The sequence below is a fragment of the Bufo bufo genome, chromosome 5, assembly GCF_905171765.1.
Source record: "Bufo bufo chromosome 5, aBufBuf1.1, whole genome shotgun sequence".
NCBI lineage: Eukaryota > Metazoa > Chordata > Amphibia > Anura > Bufonidae > Bufo > Bufo bufo.
Window position 1 is genome coordinate 246,559,237 of NC_053393.1, and position 22,631 is coordinate 246,581,867.

General features: G+C 47.1%; 1 protein-coding gene across 5 annotated transcripts in view; it reads left to right on the plus strand.

Moving 5' to 3' along the window:
• Positions 1-22,631, plus strand: part of GOLGA4 (golgin A4) — a 156,564-nt gene that overhangs the window by 122,397 nt on the left and 11,536 nt on the right. For all 5 annotated transcript variants that reach the window (XM_040433541.1, XM_040433540.1, XM_040433542.1 and 2 more), the window contains 3 exons: positions 853-928; positions 4,547-4,650; positions 16,716-16,802. In XM_040433541.1, the coding sequence (XP_040289475.1) occupies positions 853-928; positions 4,547-4,650; positions 16,716-16,802 (267 nt within the window). The remainder of the gene's footprint in view (positions 1-852; positions 929-4,546; positions 4,651-16,715; positions 16,803-22,631) is intronic.

Consider the following 22,631-nt stretch of genomic DNA (forward strand, 5'->3'; position numbering starts at 1 on the left):
ACAAAATTTAGATGGTGTGTACAAACTTATCTGCTGATATCTGCTTGGCCCTTTAGATGTGCTTGTGTCTCAGGTTATTTATTGGATAGCTGTGGCTTCCATTGGATTCTGATCAGTAAGTAAAGATACAAGCGGATAAAGAAGATTACAGGCACAGTTTTCCCCCATTAGAATGTTACGCAGCATAGACTTCTAGTCTGAAGAAGCTCAGCCGTGTAAGAAATTCCATTGCTTCCTCCACTTGTTTGTGCTTTTTACTGCATCCCGCAGAAATGTAAAATGTTATGTACTAGCAATATTTTCTTCTCTTTTTTGTTATAGCTTTTTAAAGGGGTTCTGCACTTTGTCTAAACTGATGATCTTTTCTCTGCATAGATCATCAGCTTCTGATCGGTGGGGGTCTGACACCCGGGACCCCCGCCGATCAGCTGTTTGAGAAGGCAGCGGCGCTCCAGGAGCCTAGTATCACTGGCCTGGGCGCGGCTAAGCTCCATTCAAGTGAACAGAGCTTAGCCCCGTCCAGTGATACTAGTCGTGACGTCACTGGGCCTGCGATAAACAGTAAGAAGGCCGTGGCGCTACTGGAGCGCTGCTGCCTTCTCAAACAGCTGATCGTTGGGGGTCCCGGGTGTCAGACCCCCGCCGATCAGAAGCTGATGATCAAATCCAGAGGATAGATCATCAGTTTAAACAAAGTGCAGAACCCCTTTAAGTAATTGCTTTGGTCAATAAATGCTAGGTGTGTTTACTAGAGAGCATTATAAATCTTAAAGTAGACCAGTGTCTTGAGCAGAAATTTGAATGTAGGATATTCTTATGGCTACCTTTTTTTTTTCTTTTTTTTTTGCACAGCTTAACACTTTGGAGGATCAGTTAAAAAACTACTCACGTGGTGTATTTGTCACTCCTCTTAGTACTCCGTATAAAGGTGGGAATCTTTTACATTGCTATTGTTTTATAACTTGACTCTACTGCATTTCAGATGTTTAGTGAATGCTGAAATTTGAGCTAACCACCATCTATTTCTGTAGTTTTATACAGATTTTTTTTGTTATGCTCTAAAATGATTAGGTGATAAGGACATAAGACAAGGGGTTGCCCAGGAAACCCATGAAAACTCAACAACATCTTTATAAAGGCTGGAATATTATGCAGTCAGCACCGCTGTGTATGGAGCAAATGGCGCCCCTGAGCCTACCCATACAACACCTTAATGCAAATGATGTACGTTATGTGTTAATGTACTTTATAAAGGCTATGGACTCCTTCAGAAGCAATTTTTTTATGATTGCATTTTACTCGTTTTGGGCTAAAAATAATTTTTTTCATTGGTCTTTATTAAAAATATTGAGCCGTTGTGTCACAAAGGCTTCAAACGAAGGAGCAAACAAAACGAGCGGCACTCACCGATTGTAGAGGGTACACTTTATTCCAGGGCAGGAGGGGGGTGCATGAGGTGCAAACACAGCATTAACAAGCAACAGCCGTTTCGCGCGTGTGTGCGTTTCTTCTGGCTTTCCACCCTTGACGGGGTCACGGCACATTCAAATGTGCACAGGAAGCCGCATCATCGCAATAATTACTTAATTAATCAACACCTGAGCTTCCACAACGGAGGACAGGGATTCCTAGTCGATGGCGGGACCCATTCAATAGTGTAAGGTGCATGTGCAGGTACATAAAACCAATAAAACAATACAAATACGAAAATACAAATAATCCAGAGATAAAAATATTGAGCCGTTGTGTCACAAAGGGTTAACTGTTGAATCGTACTTTTACTTTGTGCTGGTCATCTAATAACCCTTATCTCTAATTTACTAAGAGGTCATAAGCACTTATTTAAGATGCATTCTTATCAGTAAGTTAAGAACTGAGCTATAATGAATGTTTATAATGTCATAGCAGAGATAAGGAGCCTGTTAGGTGAGCTGGCTGACGAAAAGAGAAAATTTTGATCCCGCTACTCGAGTAACGCAAGGCTGTACAGAAAAAAAGGGCTCCATATTTTTAATAAAGACCAGTTTAAAAAATGATTTTAGCTCAAAATGAGTACATTGCAATCATTAAAAAAAAATTCCCCCAAAAGTGTGCACAGCCTTTAAGACCTTTATACACAGTAGAGTCACATTATCATGACCCCCAGCTAATATCCAAAGTAACCACCGTGTGCAGCACGGCAGCAGCTAGACAGGCTGGGAGTGACTCAGTTAGGTCCTGGTAGGTTGTCACAGGTATTTGGAGCCATGCTGACTGCAGTGCTTCCCACAGCCGCTGGAGGGTGCATGGGGAAGGATCCATAGAGAGACCATAATTATCGAGGTGGCCCAACAGATACTCAGTTGGGTTAAAGTCTGGGGAATTAGTAGGCCAGGGCAATACTTGAGAGTCTTGGTCATGGTCTTCCAGACAATCCTGGACATTTCCAGTTGTGAGACATGTTGCATTGTCTTGCTGGAAAATACCATCCATCCCAGGGAAGACAATCAGCATTGTACATAATCTGCAAGGATTAATTTATACCCAAATCGATTGAGAGTGCTTTCCACATGTATGGGTGAGTCCAGAGAATGCCATGAAAAATTCCCCAGAACATAACGCTGCCACCACTAGCTTGTGTTCTTCCAGCAATGGTTGCAGGGTGTTTGTTCTCTGATGTCTCGCCGGACACACCAACATTCATCTGTTCTATAAGACGGAAATATGACTCGTCAGAGAAGGCAACCCTTTCCTGATCAGAGGACCTCAATAATACCACGAAAAGTGAAGGCATTTTTGCCAATGCAACTTTATTAGCAGAGCTGCAGAGACCATCTGTCTGCTTCGGAGCCCCATATGCAGTAGGGTTCACTGAACTGTTTTAGACGCATGTCTGGTAGCCCCTGTTTCATTTTGCTGGTGAGTGGCTTCAACGTAGTGTGTCGGTCTGCCCTCGCTTATTTGCAGTGGTGCCAATTGTCACCTCATGATGCACTTTCACTACAGCAGCACATGAACAGTTCACAGACTGCGCAGTTTCAGAAATACTGCCACCCTTGGCCCAAAAGCCAATAATCGTCCCTTTTTCCAATGCTGATAAATTGCACAAGACAGCAACAAGGTATATGTGTGCAGACAGCCTATCTATCGCCTTATGTATCACCAAGCCTGCTCACATCTGACTTCCTTCATGAGGAGGACATCGAAAGTAGGAAGTGGTCAGAATATTGTGACTCGACTGTGTATATATTACAATCACCTTGTCACACAGACCTGGGGTTTAGGCAGTAGAAAATAATTTAACATGCGGAAGAACTGTTGATTTCATTGTGCCTTAGCTCCTAAAACAGGGTCTAATCCCTTGTTAGCTTGACCCGATTTCATGGTTGCAGTGAAACCCACCTCTTAAAGGGCTTCTGTCAGCCCACTAAACCGTTTTTTTTTTTTTTTGTTTAATAATAATCCCTACACTGCGATCTCTGCATACATAAGTAAAATAATAATTTTCGTTCAGTAGAATTTGATAAAACGCTATTTTTATAATATGTAAATTACCTTGCTACCAGCAAGTAGGGCGGCTACTTGCTGGTAGCAACCGCATCCTCCGATCCTAATGACGCCCCCTCCGCATTGTGATTGACAGGGCCAGGGAACGGAATCGTTCTCTGCTGGCCCTGCCTGTTTTCATTCAATATCTGGCGCCTGCGCCGTGGCCGTACCTATCTTCAATCTGCGCAGGCGCACTGAGAGGCGGCCACTCACTCGGCCGCTCCATCCTCAATGCGACTGCGCTGATGACGTCACATCTACACCCGGCGCAGGCGCATTGAGGAGCGAGCGGCCGAGTGAGTGGCCGCCTCTCAGTGCACCTGCGCAGATTGAAGATAGGTACGGCCACGGCGCAGGCGCCAGATATTGAATGAAAACAGGCAGGGCCAGCAGAGAACGATTCCGTTCCCTAGCCCTGTCAATCACAATGCGGAGGGGGCGTCATTAGGATCGGAGGATGCGGCTGCTACCAGCAAGTAGCCGCCCTACTTGCTGGTAGCAAGGTAATTTGCATATTATAAAAATAGCGTTTTATCAAATTCTACTGAACGAAAATTATTATTTTACTTATGTATGCAGAGATCGCAGTGTAGGGATTATTATTAAACAAAAAAAAAACGGTTTAGTGGGCTGACAGAAGCCCTTTAAGGGAACATTAAACCTAGAAATGAATGCTAAAAGTCAATGAACATTATACTCAACCTTATTGTTTGTCAGACTGCAGAACTTTCTGCATGATTCTAACAGTCTTGTAGAAATCCTGCAGAGAACAAAGGGGTTCTCCTGGTGCTCCATATTTGGCTGGAGACCAGTGGAAGGGCCGAGGCTTGGCTAAAGATGGAGGAGATGACCTCTTGGAACACATCTGTTTAAACTGTTATGAGACCGAATAGGACAAAAGGTAAAGGAGGTGATAAAAAGGAGGAAGTTCAGGGAAATTTTTATGTATTTTTTATGTTTAGTGTTCTTTTATCTAAATAGCTGTATTTTGTAATGAAAGCTTTCATTTTTACTACAGATGTCAATCACCGGTACACTGATGTGTCTCTTTTTGGAGAGCCAACAGAATTTGAGTATTTGAGAAAAGTCATGTTTGAATATATGATGGGAAGGGAAACTAAGGTAAGGAGCTGTAAGCTGCATACTCGCATGAATAGATGTTATAAACTCAGTCTGAGTTGGAAGCTGAGATTGGCAGGCATGGCCACTGCACAGTGGATGGAGCTTTCTGGTTCCATATATTGTGTTTATTCTGGTGGCAGGAGGCTGCTGAGAACAGCTGAGGGTGCCAGTTGTCAGACCCCAACCAATATGACATTGATGAGGTATCATGAGGATAGGTCATTAATACCTAGAACCTGACAAACCCCTTTAAGTGGCGCCCTTTGTGCAAAAATATCATTTGGCCACTATGTGACAGTATTTTGGTGCTACATTAGATCATTATTTGGCCCATAGATTTCACTATACTAAATATGGTTACTTTATTACTATAATTACAATCCCTTTTTACAGTAAAGCTGAAATGCACACCAATTTTGCACATGTGAATTCAGAGTTTACCGACGTCTAGTGGTCATTGTGAAAATTGCAAATGTCATGATTTCTCAGTACAGTTAGAAGAGTAATGTCCTTACAGCTAAGATGCGGTGTAAAGCAGGACAAACAATGTGTGTCTACATCAGTGCATGAAGCTGAGACAGAGACACTTACTGTACCTGAGTGCACAGAGCAGGGCATGGCGGCGTTACACTGTGTCAGTGACTGAGAGGGTGAAGATTCAGGTTCATCTGCAGAGCTGAGAGATTAAAACTCTGCATCAGAACTGGGGGGTTCACTTCACACCCAAAACACATATTACTGAAAGCACAGTCACTTCTCACCTATCCAATGAAATGAAATTCAGGGCTGTTGAGTCGGTAGATAAATGCTCCGACTCCTCAGTTTTTGGTACTTCCGACTCCTCTGTATTTAATATGCCAATGTATTTTATACATTCCTTGAGGAAAGAAAGGCAACATACATGTCATTACCACAGAACTACTGGCTAGGAAGCTGATGATCTTCTGCTGATGATCGGGCAGTGGGAGGATCCAGGAAGGGGCATTTATTGTAAAACAGGATTTCCCTAGTAGAATCCCATAAGCAAGTTTAAGCTAACAATCGGAGTTTACAAGTTTTTATAGCCTTAGCTGAATGACAGAAGTTTTTCAAATGGTTTACAGCTTCAGTCTTGAACTATTGACTACCCATTCCCTTCAGTTATACAAGTGTCTAGTCCTGCAAAAAACATATTTACTTAATCAGTTGACAGTGAGAGGCTAGGTTAACCATGGGCGCTGCGTTCCCTGTAACAGCGGAACACAACACAATGGAAAGTATGAGTATTGCCGCTCCTTAACTGTGCGTTGCGTGCCATATAGTGAAGCATATGAAAAGCATGCTTCTTCATGGTCACTTAACGTGTTCGTTTTGCGGTAACGTGACGCACTGCATGCATTGGCCTTTATTCTTACAGTAGAGAAGTACCGTATTTCTCGCCCAGTTTCCTTGGGGGACACAGAAGACCTTGGGTATAGCTCATCTCCCTAGGAGGCGTGACACTAAGTGAAGACTGTTAAGCCCCTCCTCCACAGCTATACCCTCAGCCTGGAGAGAGAGACTGCCCTAGTTTTTTGCTTAGTGTCCAAGGAGGCAAGACACTCCCTGCTCTGCAGGGCTGGTTTCTCCTTGTTTAAATTTTAGATTTTTACTTTTTTCTTTTCTTTTTGTTCCAGATCATCAGGGATAACAGAGACGCACTAGACCTCTCTGCTTCTCCCGGGGTTGAGCTGCGCCAGTGCCGGTCACCCGCACTGCTGCCTCCCCCACAGAAGACAAGGTGGATCAGGGCAGCCCAGCTCCCTTACATCCCGCCAGTGCCAGGGTCGCCCGCACGCCAAGTCCCTCTTCCAGCGTCCTGCCACTACGGTGCCAGTAGCTGAAGGGGCGACCCTGCTGGAATGGACCGAGGGTGAAGACGGCTGTGGTAAGAGAGAGGCTTCTCCAGCTCTACGTCCCCCACCCCCCCACCCTGGTCTCCTGCGTGCCTGACCCCCATACTGGGCCTCTAGTCCCCTGCTGGATCTATGCTGGCCCCTGGGGTGCCGCAGAGCGGCAATCTCCTTCTGCCTCCCCCCCCCCCTGCCTGGCTCCCATAGACATGCAGCCAGTGGCTGTCTCCACAGCCAGCTACAGAAGCGGCAACATAGTTTATTTCTCTATCAGCACAGGCACCCGGTACATCTCCTACCGGAGTGTTGCTCCAGGCCTGAGGCTCCTGACGGCTTTGGAGTAAGGCCTCGCCTCCGGCCGACATTGGTATTCCGGTGCGGCCGGGCGCCGCAAAAATCTTAGCCCAGGCTCCGCGGCCTGCTAGGCCGCCATTCCGGGTCCCTGACTTTTCCGGCCGGCGGGGTGGGCTCCCGCGGCCGGCAAGCCGCCATTCCGAGCCCCTGACTCTTCCGGCCGGCGGGGTGGGCTCCCGCGGCCGGCAAGCCGCCATTCTGGGCCCCTGACTCTTCCGGCCGGCGGGGTGGGCTCCCGCGGCCGGCTTTGGGCTTGACTTCAAGGCCCAGCAGGCCCCGGCCGACCGTCGGTGCCGGTCGGTGGGGCTCCGCAAATTTTGGCCCAGACTTCGCGGCCTGCTGGGCCGCAATTCCGACCGGCCCGCGGGGTGGGCACCCGCGGCCGGTTTGATGCGCCGCTCCGCCTCAGGTCCCGGCGGTACATACCGGGCGCCGCAAAATTTAGACCCCGGCTTCACGGCCTACTAGGCCGCAAAATTCCGGCCTCTGGTGGAGGGGGCGGGAACTTCTCCAGGCACGAATTCTTCCCGCCGGGAGGTTCCTCCGCCCCCAGGGGATCGCAGCGCCGCCCTCCAGGCCGGATCCATGTTAACCCTTTGGGTACAGGCCGGATCCCAATGGGCCTGTATGGCTGGCCCCCCTTTTTCCTGACTACTGTGCCCCTATATGGTGGCCCCCTTTAGCCTCAGAGAGGCTGTGTTTTAAAAAAAAAAAAAAGAAATAATAATAAATATATATATATATATATATATATATATATATATATATATATATATATATTAATAATAATAACAGATTTCTTTTGGACTGCGCAGGACGCTGCAGCCTCATCAGTAGTGCTGCATGTCTGCATGCCCTCTTTCCACAGGCGGCATAGTGTTGCGCTCCCAACCTGCGTCGCTGCTAGGGCATTTCCCCTTTTAGGCGGTTTTCCTGCCCTCTTCCAGGATACGGCGCCGGCCAAGTGCATGCGGCCCTTCCGTAGGCAGCATTCATCATCTCTCCAGTTATGGTGCCTGCCATGTGCATCCCCCCCTCCTAGGCGGGATACTGCACTCTCCCTGGCTGGCCATGTGCATGACCCCCTTTTAGGCGGAATACTGCACCTTCACCGGATACGGTGCTGACCATGTGCACGACCCCCTTCCATAGGCGGAATGCTGCACTCTCTATGGATTTGCTGCCGGCCATGTGCACGACCCCCTTTTCTAGGCGGAACGCTGCACTCTCACTGGATTCACTGCCGGCCATGTGCGTGACCCCCTTCCATGGGCGGAACGCAGCGCTCTCACTGGATTAGTTGCCGATCATGTGCATGACCCCCCTTTTTAGGCGGAATACTGCACTCTCACCGGATACGGTACTGGCTATGTGCACGACCCCCTTCCATAGGCGGAACGCTGCACTCTCTCTGATGGGCTATGATGTACTTATGTACTATGTTACTATGCTGCACTCTCACTGGTTTCGCTGCCGGCCATAGGCATGACTCAGGCAGCATACATTCATCCCTCTGTCTGTGGTTGTTTTCTCGCAGGTACGTTACTGGCCATGTGCATGTACCCCATACATGGCGGGGTGCTTGCACTCTCGCTGGATCCGCTGTCGGCCATATGCATGACCCCTCTTCCGTGGGCGGTGTACGCACTCTCGCTGGATTCGCTGCCTGCCATGGGCATGCCTTCCTTCCTCAGGCGACATACACACATTCTCACTGACTGTGTTTGTCTCTCACCAGTACGTTGCTGGCCATGTGTATGACTCCCATACATGGCGGGTGCACGCACTCTCCCTGGATGAGATGCTGGCCATGTGCATTACCCCCCCCCCTTTTTTTCTGGGCGGCATGCTACACTCTCACCGGATACCTTGCTGGCCATGAGCATGGCCCTCTAACATGGGTGGAACGCTTGCACTCCCATTGGATACGGTGCTGGCCTTGTGCGTGACCACCCCACATTCCATGGGCAGAATTTGGCACGCTCATGAGATTCACGGCTGTCCTTGTATGGCTGTGCTGGACTTGTACATGTCCCCCTTCATTGGCAGAGTAGTTGCACTCTCGCTAAGTCAGTGTTGGGTGTATTATTGCACACTCACTTAATGCTAGGATAACCCTGTGCATGTTCCCCTTTCACTAGGTGGACCTCCTGCGTTCCTGCTGGATTATAGGGTATGTCCTGCTTCTCTGAAGTAGGTACGGCCTTAGGCATCACTCCCTTTTGGGACCGGCCTTTGCACTCTTGCCGACTGCAGTTTGCCAGATACAATTTCCCCCCTTTCGGGGTGGACTGCTTGCGTTCCATCGCATGCTATACTAGGCTTGTGCATAACTCCCTTGCAGGTTGCACTTTGCAATTACGTACATGCTGTGGCACTCTGTGGCGAGCCCCCTTTTTCGCTGAATTAACCTTTTTGCAGTGAGTGGACGTTCTTGTGCGTTGTTTGGGCCGTGTATGCCTTCTCCTCCTGTAGGTGGGTTGGCCTTCTCACTGCTTACAGGCTGCTCGTACGTATGCCTCATTTGCTTCCTGCGGCATACTTTTGTTTTCTTGGGATACGATGCTTGCCGCAAGCCTTGCACTCGTCTCTAAGGAGTTCATTCTGTCCACCTGACCCGGACGGGCTCTACTTGCTCTCTGCTGCACGGAGCTGGGTGGTACTCATTCATTTAGTTGGCCATTCATCCCAGGGAGTGTTTGTGGTTCCTAGATGCGTGCCCATTCGTCCTTCCGCGGTATTGTTTCCCTGCGCTAGTGGTCACATGGTCGAGAGTGCTGTTGTCTGGAGCGCCCCTCGAATTCTTCGTTGGCTCTGGCAGGACTGCGGTTCCCTTGCCTGCTGCAATTTCCTCCTCTTCGGATGTAGTGTGGTATGAGTCCTTCCTCTTGGCGCCTCTACGCTTCAGTCTGATCTGCTACCAGGTGCGGGCCGCTTTTCTCGGGAAGGTCACCCAAATTCGCTTGGGTGCTCGATTACCCAGGTCGGAGGACCTCCACCTTGGGTTCTTCAGGGTATTCGCCTTCTGCGAGGCGGTGAACCGGGCATCTCACAGTGTAGCAGGGTTCTGCTTTTGAGCTGTCCTATGGCTTCCCTGTTGCCCACTCCTCCGTTCGGTTGGAGGGGGTTATGCCGGCCTCTGTCTCGACTACCTTATCTCGCCGGCTCTGTTTGGCTCCCGCTCGGTACAGATCACTCCGATGTGGCTTCTGTCCCGCCAGACTTCAGAGGTTGTTCCTTCACTGTCCTCCCCTCTGGGGAGAGCATGGTTGTTCATGTGGATGGTTCCGGTGTTCCTTTTGGCCTCGTACTGTCTCCCTTGTTCACACTGGCTGTATTAGCTGTGCCTATTTACCGAGTCTACCGCGTTCTGTCCTCCCGCTGAGTGCAGATTGCGTGGTCCATTCTAAGACAATGGTCCTGCTGTAGACTTACCTTCTCGGTAACTTGGGGGGACTACCTTTCGGTCCAGATTGTCCTTTGATCTCCCACACCGGGACTGTAGAACATGGCTACATCAGCATGGACTTTAGCCTGTCTTGTCCTGGCATCTGGCGGATACTGGGCGGACCCTTTGGTTCCGTTCCGTCTGTCCTTCTGCTCCCCCACTCGGGTGGATACGGGACAACGTTGCTCGGGGGCCGACGGGACCAGTTTTGTCGACTTCTGCCCGTGTTACTGGTCTGCGCCTGATCACATTGGGTTTTCGCCCGCTTGCCAGGCGACTCCAGCGGGTTCGCTACTGTCCGCTCCTGGCTGTATTTCGTCCAGGATCTGTCGTAAGACTTATGTTTTTTTTTTTTTTGTCTGGGGTTCTGTGGGAAGCTGTGCATTCCCCACTCTGACTTTTTCTCTCCCCATGGTTCTGTCTTTTTTCCAGTCCGGCCTGGACCTGGGACTGGGATTCCTTTACTTGAGGTGTCAAGTGTCAGCGCTGTTCTTCCTCTTCCAGCGTTCCCCGGCCCTCTGGGCCTGTCAAGACCTTCTTACTCGAAATGGCTCTTTGGTTCCTCTGTACTGTCCTTCGGTACCGCCCTGGGAACTACATACTGAGCTCTCGGCGCTCCAATCTTTTCCTTGGAGCCGTTACAGAAGTTCTCTCTACCCCGCCTGTCCTGTACAGTTGTGTTTCCGTATCAGTCGTGTCTCTGACGGGTGCCTGAATGGCCCCTTTTTGTTCTGAGCCTTCTGTCTTTTCCCAGGACAGGGCTGTTTCTACATCCCGTTCCTTCCTTCTGAAGGTGGTGTTGCCTTTCGCTTCAACACTTCACCGATTTGGACGTTGTTTGGGCCTTGCCGGTTTTACTTGGAGATCTCCGACTCTTGTCGACGTTCGGTCTCTTGGGTTTCCTGGAGGTCCGCGCTTAGAGTTGATGGACTCCAGGGTGGTTTTCCTCCGCTTTATCAGATTGGCTATTACTGAGGTTACCGCACCGATTCTGCCTTTGCTGTCACCGTTCATTTCACCAGAGCGGTCGGTGCCTCCTGGGCCGGAGGCTTTGGGCTTCGGCCATGCATTTGAGCAAGGCGGCCACAGGTCTTCCTTGCACGCTTTACAGAGCGTATGCTGCCTTGGTCCGCCTGGGTCTGCAGGCGGCGGTTCCTTGATGCCTTCGGGTGCTTCGCCTTGGAGCTGTGGTCCCTCCCCTTTTGGACTGCTTTTGAACGTCCCAAGGTCTTCTGTGTCCCCCAAGGAAACTGGGCGAGAAAACGAGATTTTTGTATAACTTACCAGTAAAATCTCTTTCTCGCTCTTTCCTTGGGGGACACAGCACCCACCCATTCATTGTTTTTCTCTACACGGTTTCCGAGTTTGTGTTACCCGTTGGGTAGTTGGCTTGTTGGTTCCTTGTTGGACTTTGCCTTTTCTCACTGCTTGGACACGCAACTGGCAGTCTCTCTCTCCAGGCTGAGGGTATAGCTGTGGAGGAGGGGCTTAACAGTCTTCACTTAGTGTCACGCCTCCTATGGAGATGAGCTATACCCAAGGTCTTCTGTGTCCCCCAAGGAAAGAGCGAGAAAGAGATTTTACTGGTAAGTTATACAAAAATCTCGTTTTTTCGCAAAAGTGGGGGAAAAATAGCAGTGCGTCTTATGGGGGCGAATGCTGCGACCGTCCGGTGAATGGGCTGAGAGGGAGGAGGGGCTGGGGGCCGGCATCTGTTTCTGTAATGGCAGCGGGGCCCGGTGCAGTCACTGTATTCTACTACACCGGGCCCCGCTCACTGTAGTATACGGTAATCATATCTAACTTGTGGGTATTGTTAAAGTATTCCAATCATCTTAAATCTAGCGCTGTACTACTAACTACTAACTTCTTGGCAGTCAGGAGGCCGGGTGGGCGCTCGTAGCGTAGCTCACTACGTCACGCGCCTGCTCCGCCCACTTTTTGAATGAAGCAGGCACCGGGCCCCGCTGCCATTACAGAAACAGATGCCGGCCCCCATTCACTATACAGGGACACTGTTATGTGGGGGGATCTGTGGATGACACATAAGATAAGATGCTGTATATGTGTCATCCGCAGATGCCCCCATAACAGTGCCATCCACAGATGCCCCCATAACAGTGCCATCCACAGATGCCCCCATAACAGTGCCATCCACAGATGCCCCCATAACAGTGCCATCCACAGATGCCCCCATAACAGTGCCATCCACAGATGCCCCCATAACTGTGCCATCCACAGATGCCCCCATAACTGTGCCATCCACAGATGCCCCCATAACTGTGCCATCCACAGATGCCCCCATAACTGTGCCATCCACAGATGCCCCCATAACTGTGCCATCCACAGACCACCATTAGTTCAAAACTCACCAAAAGCACACCTTTTGGTTCAAAATATTTTTTTTCTTATTTTCCTCCTCAAAAACCTAGGTGCGTCTTATGGGCAGGTCCGTCTTATAGGGCGAAAAATGCGGTAATTAATTATAACTTTATGTGAATTAGGACATTTAAACTTGCTTTTTTTTTTTATTTATTCCAATTTAAATCTAGTAGGAGTCGGAGTTGGTTCATTTTTTTTCCGACTCCAGGTACCCAAAATTGCCTCCGACTTCGACTCCGACTCCACAGCCCTGGAAATCCTAACTCCCGTGGCGCAGGACACAGTTTCTCTGCTGGACGCTAGGCAAGAAGCCAACCAGCAGCAGACTCTTCAAGCACTGCTAATGCTGATTGGCCAGCCCAGCAGCGAGACAACATAGAGCGCTAGTCGGGACTCCAGCAGAAAAGGGGGCCCCAAGGACAGGACAGAGCAAGAGCTGGAAAGCAGAGCCTGAGCCCCGGACAGGTATTCAAGACTGGAGCAAGAATTAAGTGTAATTAGGAGGCGGGGCCTTTTGTCCAAGACCGGGCCCCCTTCTTACAGGATCCCCATAGCAGCTGCATAGTCTGCCTCCATTGGTGGTGCACCGCTGACCGTACCCACTTAATAAAAATTAAAAAATCTCAATATAATCTGTATAGGGCCGCATGCACACAACCATATCTGTTTCGCAGTCTGCAAATCGCAAATCCGCAAAAAATATGGACGTGGTCCATGTTACATCCACATTTTTTGCGGACCTGTTGACTTCAATGAGTATATGGTCTGTCAATACAAAACTTTTCCGCATCCACATTATGACTAGGACCACCACTGATCACGAAAACTGTCCCCTATGAATGAAGGGCAGGTCAAGCATGCACATAGCTACTCTGTTCACTCTCTATGGAACTGCTGGAGATAGCCGAGTACAATTCTTAGTGATTTCCAGAACTCCCATAGACATTGAATGAAGCAGAAGGGAACATGGTTGTTCTACCATTCCATTTCTTTGGGGACACAGGATCCCCATTTTCATGATTATGGGTGACCCAGCAGTCCCAACCGATCAAATACTTATCCCTTATTCTGTAAGTAGGGGATAAAAAAAAATAAGCTGAGCTGTAAAACCAAGAAAGGCCATCACTATCTGATCAGCAAGTGTCTGACACCCTGCATCCCCATCCAGTTGACTATGAAGATTCATAAAGAGCCTCAGACACACCACTACATAATATACACTGACTACTTTATTAACAGCAAGGTATCAAATGTACAATAGATGTTCTCATTAGAAGTCAGGACTCTGGTCTTAAATGTGGCCCTGTTGACGATGGGCCTTTGACTCGTGAAGAGTCGGGCCTTCAGCACTCAGGAGAGGAAAAACCCCCATTGGAGGAAACCTCTACGGAACCATGGCTGAAGGACTGCCCTTCCCTTAGGCAGTGGAGGAAAACAATGGCACGTGACAAGGACGGTAGATTTTCCCTTGAATCAATGGTGAATGTCAAGTGTGTTGACTTCTTTAGAGACCAAGCCTGGAATCTTCCTTTTGATGCAGCAGGAAACTCACTTCTTCAGTGAATACATCTGACTGCAGAAAGTCCGGTGAATGCAGAGACCGAGCCTGGAATCTGCCTCTTAATGCAGCAGGAAACTAATTTCTTTGGTGAATACATCTGTCTGCGGAAAGTCCAGTAAATGTCAAGTCCAGTGGTTATTGCAGATACTATGCCTGGAATCTGCCTTTCATGCAGCAGGAAACTCACTTCTTTAGTAAATACGTCTGATTGCTCAAAGTCCGGTGGGTGAGTGCAGAGACCAAGCCCGGAATCTGTCTTGTGCTGAAGCGCAGATCATCTGATCCTGACTAGGGTTGTCACGATACCAAAATTTTGATTCGATTTCGCTACCATAAAAAAGTATTACGACACCATGTAAAAAAATAAAACACCAAAAAAGCTGTGTGCATTCTGCATTTTATGGAATGTCCGGCCCATAATAGAACAGTCCTATCCTATTTTTAGGGGGGGACAAGGTGACTAAAAAAATCGCAAATCACGCAGTTTTTTTTTATTTTTTCTGTTACGGCTTTCACCGCATAGGAGATATTTTTTTATATTTTAATAGTTTGGACTTTTTGGACGTGGCGATATGTAATGTTTATTTATTGTTTATATATTTTATATGAAAAATTGGGAAAGGGGGGTGATTTTATCCTTTTTTTATTTAATAACGATTTTCCCCCCTTAGGGGCTATAACCTGGGATATTTTAGGGTGAATAGGACTTCACACTCTCCCTGCTGCCCTAGCCTTTGTGCACACAGCAGCAGGGAGCTTACCATGGCAGCCAGGGCTTCAATAGAGTGGCTGCCATGGTAACCAATCAGAGCCCTGCAACTTCACTGCTGGGGCTCCGATCAGAACTGCCACCAATGATGCTTTGCACCGCCAATTACTTTAATATTGGGGGGCTTAGGGGGCGCACTGTGCCACCAATGTTTTTTAATACTGGGGTTGGGGGGGGGGGGGGGTGTGCACCTGTGGTGACATCACAATGCTCTGCCAGGATAAAGGCCAGGTTATTTCAACCACTTAATGGCCAGAGCATCTAATATATTAATGAAATAAGATATATGGATAGTGTTTAACAGATGCAGATTTTCAGTTTTCGAGAATACATTGATTTTTATCGTTTACAGTACATTTTCTGCTTCACATTTTTTGTTTTATTTGGTTGCTGATTATTTTTTTTATTCTGTAATCCTTTAAATAAAATTACAGAATTTGAGATGCAGATGCTGCAGAACCTCTTTTCTGAAAAGTAGGGAAGAGATTCCTATCCACAGTTGATTGCTTGGATAAAGCCTCGTCCTTCTCATAACAAGGTCTGCAGTATGAGATGTGTATTTTTGTGTTGTGCCCACACTGGTAATTACGAAGGGGTTGTCCAAATTGTAGAGTCCATTTAATTTTGACCACCCATTGACACCAGAGTTATATGCAAGTGGTACGCAGCCATAATACAGCCCCCAAAGTTTTCTATGGGGCCTTACTATACCCAAGGGCGTAACTAGGTGCAAAATTTGGAAACGTTCCAAGCAACTTCCCCAAAACCTCTCTTCCCAGGGAGATACAGAACAGCAGACCTCGTTTATATGGAGACAGGACCTCCTATACACAATGCAGTCACTGATCATAATAAGAGCTTACATGCATTCCCCTTTAAGCTACGGTAATTCCATGCAGAGCAGAAATCCAGACAGAAAATTTTCAGCATATTACAGTAGCAGCAAAGTGGATGAGATTTCAACAAATCTGAACCACACGCTGTAGAAAAATATCTGCATGTAACTTGACAGTTTATAAATACACAGCATGTCAATGCTTTCTGCAGATTTTCACCTTGAAACGTGCAATGGATTTTTTTCCATCCCATGTGGACATACTTTAAAGGGATTGTCCAGTATCCTGAGTGTCCTCAGGATAGGGCAGCAATAACTGACCTGTGGAGGGTCTGACACCCTACACCCCAGGTGATCACCTGATCTGCAATGGTTTTGGTGCCTGAACCACCTGGCGACTTCCATTATTTAGAGGAGGGAGCTGGTTACTCCACTGCTGCCCCCAGTAAAGTGAATGCAATGCTGCAGTAACCAGCTTCATCCAGTACATAATGGATGGAGCTGTGTAGTACAGGCACCAGAGCTATTGCAGAAGAGCTGATCAGCAGGTGATGCTGTCAGACCCTCGCCGGTCAGATATTTATGACTTATTCTGAAGATAGACCATCAGTGTCGAAATACTGGACAGTCAGCCACCAGCCATGCAAAGGCTGATTCTTTTCTGGCAATGAGGTTTCATAATCTCAAATACGGAACAGATCAGACTCTCATTTATCACTTAGAATTTCTTTCCAAAATTTCGAACATTGAGATTCATTTAATAACATGGAATACAATAAATGCATTGCATACTTAACTTTTGCATTATGTTTTTTATGCAATTCCCTCTTTTTTTTACATTTTAGACCATGGCAAAAGTTATTACTACAGTTCTTAAATTTCCAGCTGATCAGGCTGAGAAGATCTTGGAAAGAGAAGATTCCAAACCTGTGGTAAGGACTATCTCTCAATCTCATGGATGCAAAGATATTTTTACCGATTACAGTAGTAGACAGCATAACAGAAACCTAGATAAAAGGGAACCCGTCTCTGTGAATAGCCAATGAACTGGCTCATCAGTGATTGACAGCCGTCCATGTAAGCACCTGTATACCGGGAACGCTATCAGTCTGATTAGACCGCTCACTTGACCACTGTACACAGGTCAGAAATGTAAATAAATTAATTCCAAATTTTCATGCATCTTTTCCCACAAAACTATATATCAATCTTCTCAGCCCCTCCTGCTGTATTACTTGCTGCTTCCATATTGCACTGCATTTTCGTAGTGACCGGTTCTCTTTAAGAACTTGCCTATCCCCGCTCGACTTTATACATGGGGGTGGTAAGCTGTTAATTGTAACCCACTGTATAAAAGCGGTGAGGTAAATTTACAGTCTGCCAGGACCCCATGGAGCAGCAGATCACAGCGACCGCGCTGTCACAGTGATGATCCCAGAGACCAGCCAAAGTGGTCTCCGGGCATGCGATTGCTCTAACAGGCTGTCACAATGATCCACTTTGAAGAAGAGCCAGTAGAGGCATGCTCAACTAAGATTCTTGATGTGAGAGTTAACTATGATCCTGCTGTCTGTGAATTAACCTCTTCCTGCCTTGACTGTCGAAGGAAAGGGTTAATTCACTTTTATGTTCCATAAAATAACAAAAACTAAAATAAAAATCCTTTTCCTTTCATAGCTTTATTTTTAAATATAGGTATTCACTTTAGCTATATTTAGTATAGTGTTTTATTTTTTTATATTTATTTTTTTGTGAGTAAAATGAAGAAACACTTTGTAAACCCCTGCTTTTATTCGTGTCCATGTGACCACTGCATCTGAGTCAGCAAAGAGGGGAGAAATGCATGGTTTGTAACTCTGTGGTTGCATCAGCGCTGTCCTGTTCATCGCGTCCTCTTGAATTAGATGATAAGCGTAATACGTTAATTCAATCTGTGTTATTTGCTGAAAGCTTGAATACTAGAAAATACAGTTTGGAGTTTTATACCTTTTACATGAGTTCTTTCATATCTCATCCTCAGCGTCCCTAACCTTATTTCTCTAATATCCTTCTTCATTTCCACTACTATTGTCTCATTGTGGAAAGTAGTGATACATTACATATGTTGATTGTCGCCATCTCATCTCATCAGTTTAAGGGTCCATTCACACGTCTGTGTGAATGGGTCAGGATCCTTTCCGCAATTTTGCGGAATGGTGAGGACCCATTAATTTTCAATGGCGCTGCAAAACGGAAGTGCAGATGAGGACAGCCCCGCAAAAAAATATAGCATGTCCTATTCTTGTCCGCAGACACGGACAAGAAAAGGCATTTCTATTGGGGTGCCGGCCATGTGTGAATGGACCCATAATTTTGTATTTCACATTTAGTTGTTTAATCTAGTTTTCCATATGCTAACACATGGTTTACATATCTGTCATATTATTACAAGAGCTTTCATGTTTAATCTAGTTTTCCTTATGCTAACACTTGGTTTACATGTCTGTCATATTATTATAAGGCGACAATAGACAGCACAGTTTGTCTCAGCTCAAACTACCTTAGCTAGCTGTCAGCCGAACACTTGGTTGACTGATAGCTTTTCCTTCTGACCCCCCCCCCCCCCCCCCCCATACTCCTGAACAGTGATGGCCAGTTCGCATTGTTCGCCCGCGAACATATGCGGCTGCCATCTTTTTTCACAAGTCCAGCGAGGCACAGGTAAGCCCTTACTTGTGCCGCGAGCCGGTCTGAAAACAAATGCGGTCACTGGGAGCAGGCAGTTCCGAGAACAGCCCCATGAAGGCCCCCGGTGGCTGTTCTCGGAACTGCCTGCTCCCGCTGACCGCACTTGTTTTAAGACCGGCTCGCGCACAGGCACAGGTAAGGGCTTACCTGTACAGTGTTCATTTTAGGACATGGTCAGATATCATAGTCAAATATCAAATTAATGCCAATGTGACCCCTGACCCTGACCCTGACTTATGCTCTTCATAGGTCAGGGTCAAAGTTAGAATGAGTTGTAGATATACTATCTATTTGTATGCTAAATCACACAACCAAAGTTTGTCTATTGCTGAGCTTATAGCTCTGTGCCTAAAATGCTGTAAGCTAACGCCTTACAGTGTTATGAGCGCATAGCTGATAGCTCAGTGGTAAAGCAATTGCCTCATATCCAGTTTCTGTGTTCAAAAAATGTTTACATTTTATTAAGAGGCAAATTTAAATGATGTGTGACGCTGATATCTGACTTCCTTCACTTGTCAGTGTCACAAACCATTTTAGGTTTACTGTGGTTTTGTATGCTACATCACATAGATGAACAAAAATCCCAAGCTCATACAAGGCAAGCTGGTAGCTCAGTGGTAATGCCATTGCCCCATGTCCAGGCTTTCTGAGTTCAAAACCCCTTTCAGCCTCTAAAAAACGTTTACATTTTATTAGCGATTGCCGATACGGTGGGGTCACAGTACCCCCCTCGGCATTATCACAGGGTGCCTTCTGAATGATTTCAGCAGGCACACCGTTCCGATCACCGCCCGCCGTGCAGCGGTGATCGGAAATACATAGGGCGTACCTGTACGCCCTGTGTCCTTAAGGACTCGGACATCAGGGCGTACAGGTACCCCCTGTGTCCGTAAGAGGTTAAAGAGGCTCTGTCACCAGAATCAACCCTATTAGACCATATGTACTGCCTGGTAGGGCTCATTATGCTGATTATGTATGATAAATAGCTACAGAGATATCTCAGTTGTTATTCATATGCAAATAAACAATTCAAGCACTCAGAGGCGGGGCTGAATATTCTGAGCAATGCTCTGTAACACCCCCTGTGCTCTGCACACACACCCCTCCCGCCATTGACTGACAGAGCTAGACAGCAGGCTGACGTCACAGCACCACGGGGAACCGATGGACACCCTGCACCCGGCAGGATACCGCACGTGCAGCGGTCAGCGCTGACCGCGGCAGTGCAAGGGTTAATGAGCCGGCATCATTGTTTTCACCAATACCGATGCATACAGCAGGGGTCCAACTATCAGTGACTGCCGGACCCCGGCAGCTGATCGGGAGGGAGTAGCTCCTGTGGCCGCCTGATCAGAGCGCTGTACCTGTACGGCGCTGGGATTTATGACCATGTTTCCTGCGACATACATGTACAGCGCTGGTATCCTACCGGTTAATAACATATTATTTATTATAGTAGATGCTATTAAAAAAAAAAAACATATGTCTTTCTGGGGACTTCAACCTGGGATATCTACATGCAAAGCCATTAATGTAACCTCCAAGCTATGACATTACCACATGGTTTTTCTATACTTAGAAGCTATCACATAGTACTGCGATCTGCATGATCATACACTGCTCAAAAAAATAAAGGGAACACAAAAATAACACATCCTAGATCTGAATTAATTAAATATTCTTCTGAAATACTTTGTTCTTTACATAGTTGAATGTGCTGACAACAAAATCACACAAAAAAAAAAAAATGGAAATCTAATTTTTAACCCATGGAGGTCTGGATTTGGAGTCACACTCAAAATTAAAGTGGAAAAACACACTACAGGCTGATCCAACTTTGATGTAAAGTCCTTAAAACAAGTCAAAATGAGGCTCAGTAGTGTGTGTGGCCTCCACGTGCCTGTATGACCTCCCTACAATGCCTGTGCATGCTCCTGATGAGGTGGCGGACGGTCTCCTGAGGGATCTCCTCCCAGACCTGGACTAAAGCATCTGCCAACTCCTGGACAGTCTGTGGTGCAACGTGACGTTGGTGGATAGAGCGAGACATGATGTCCCAGATGTGCTCAATCGGATTCAGGTCTGGGGAACGGGCGGGCCAGTCCATAGCATCAATACCTTCGTCTTGCAGGAACTGGTGACACACTCCAGCCACATGAGGTCTAGCATTGTCTTGCATTAGGAGGAACCCAGGGCCAACCGCACCAGCATATGGTCTCACAAGGGGTCTGAGGATCTCATCTCGGTACCTAATGGCAGTCAGGCTACCTCTGGCGAGCACATGGAGGGCTGTGCGGCCCTCCAAAGAAATGCCACCCCACCACACTATTACTGACCCAATGCCAAACTGGTCATGCTGGAGGATGTTGCAGGCAGCAGAACGTTCTCCATGGTGTCTCCAGACTCCGTCACGTCTGTCACATGTGCTCAGTGTGAACCTGCTTTCATCTGTGAAGAGCACAGGGTGCCAGTGGCGAATTTGCAATCTTGGTGTTCTCTGGCAAATGCCAAACGTCCTGCACAGTGTTGGACTGTAAGCACAACCCCCACCTGTGGACGTCGGGCCCTCATATCACCCTCATGGAGTCTGTTTCTGACCGTTTGAGCAGACACATGCACATTTGTGACCTGCTGGAGGTAATTTTGCAGGGCTCTGGCAGTGCTCCTCCTGTTCCTCCTTGCACAAAGGCGGAGGTAGCGGTCCTGCTGCTGGGTTGTTGCCCTCCTATGGCCTCCTCCACGTCTTCTGATGTACTGGCCTGTCTCCTGGTAGCGCTTCCATGCTCTGGACACTACGCTGACAGACACAGCAAACCTTCTTGCCACAGCTCGCATTGATGTGCCATCCTGAATAAGCTGCACTATCTGAGCCACTTGTGTGGGTTGTAAACTCTGTCTCATGCTACCACTAGAGTGAAAGCACCGCCAGCATTCAAAAGTGACCAAAACATCAGCCAGGAAGCATAGGAACTGAGAAGTGGTCTGTTGTCACCACCTGCAGAACCACTCCTTTATTAGGGGTGTCTTGCTAATTGCCTATAATTTCCACCTGTTGGCTATCCCATTTGCACAACAGCATGTGAAATTGATTGTCACTCAGTGTTGCTTCCTAAGTGGACAGTTTGATTTCACAGAAGTGTAAATGACTTGGAGTTACATTGTGTTGTTTAAGTGTTCCCTTTATTTTTTTGAGCAGTGTATATTGTGTCTTTGGATAAAGCATTGATATGTATATCAGCTTTCTGAGCAAATCTCAGTGTGGTGAAGCTATAGCACACTGTGTGTATAATACACATATATACAGTAGATATGTATAATCCAGGACACAGCTCTGTATACAGTGACTAATCAACTTTTTCAGGGGTCCCAGAAATAAAGTGATTCTAGCTAATATGGAACTGCATACACACTTGAGAGAGGTGAATCAATGTATAAGCCATGTAAGATAGCGGAGGAGAGCAGACTTACAGTAAGATAATTTGGTTTGCTGTGAAGAGGCAGTGAATCTGGCAAGTCTCCTCATCAGCTACTCCAGAACAGGCCCACACTTCGTCCTGCTTGTATTTGCTGGGAGAGCTGGAACATGCCTAACCACAGTGGACTAGTGAGACCCCTAGTGGTCATATCTTTGCAGCTTATGTTTGGGTGGATGCCGACAAATAATTGCAATCAAGTGATTTACAGATCTGATAATTAGACTCCTTCCTAAGAAATAAGCATACATTATTATATTGTACAGTGACTGTTTCAAGAGAACAAAAAACAAAAACTCAGTCACCTGGAAATAGATGAAGATACAGTAAATTAGTGCCCCCTTTACTATAGTGCTTCCCATGTACTCTTAATAAAATAAAAAAGGACTACTTACATCACACACCGCTTGAATTTGTCTCGGATATAGAGCTCTATAAAATATTAATTTTATTAAAAGCCTGAAAGGGGTTTTGAACGCATGAACACTACATGCAAAGCAAGTGTCTTAACACTGAGCTATAGCTTTAGACACCAAAGATGGGGATTTTTTTGATCTATGA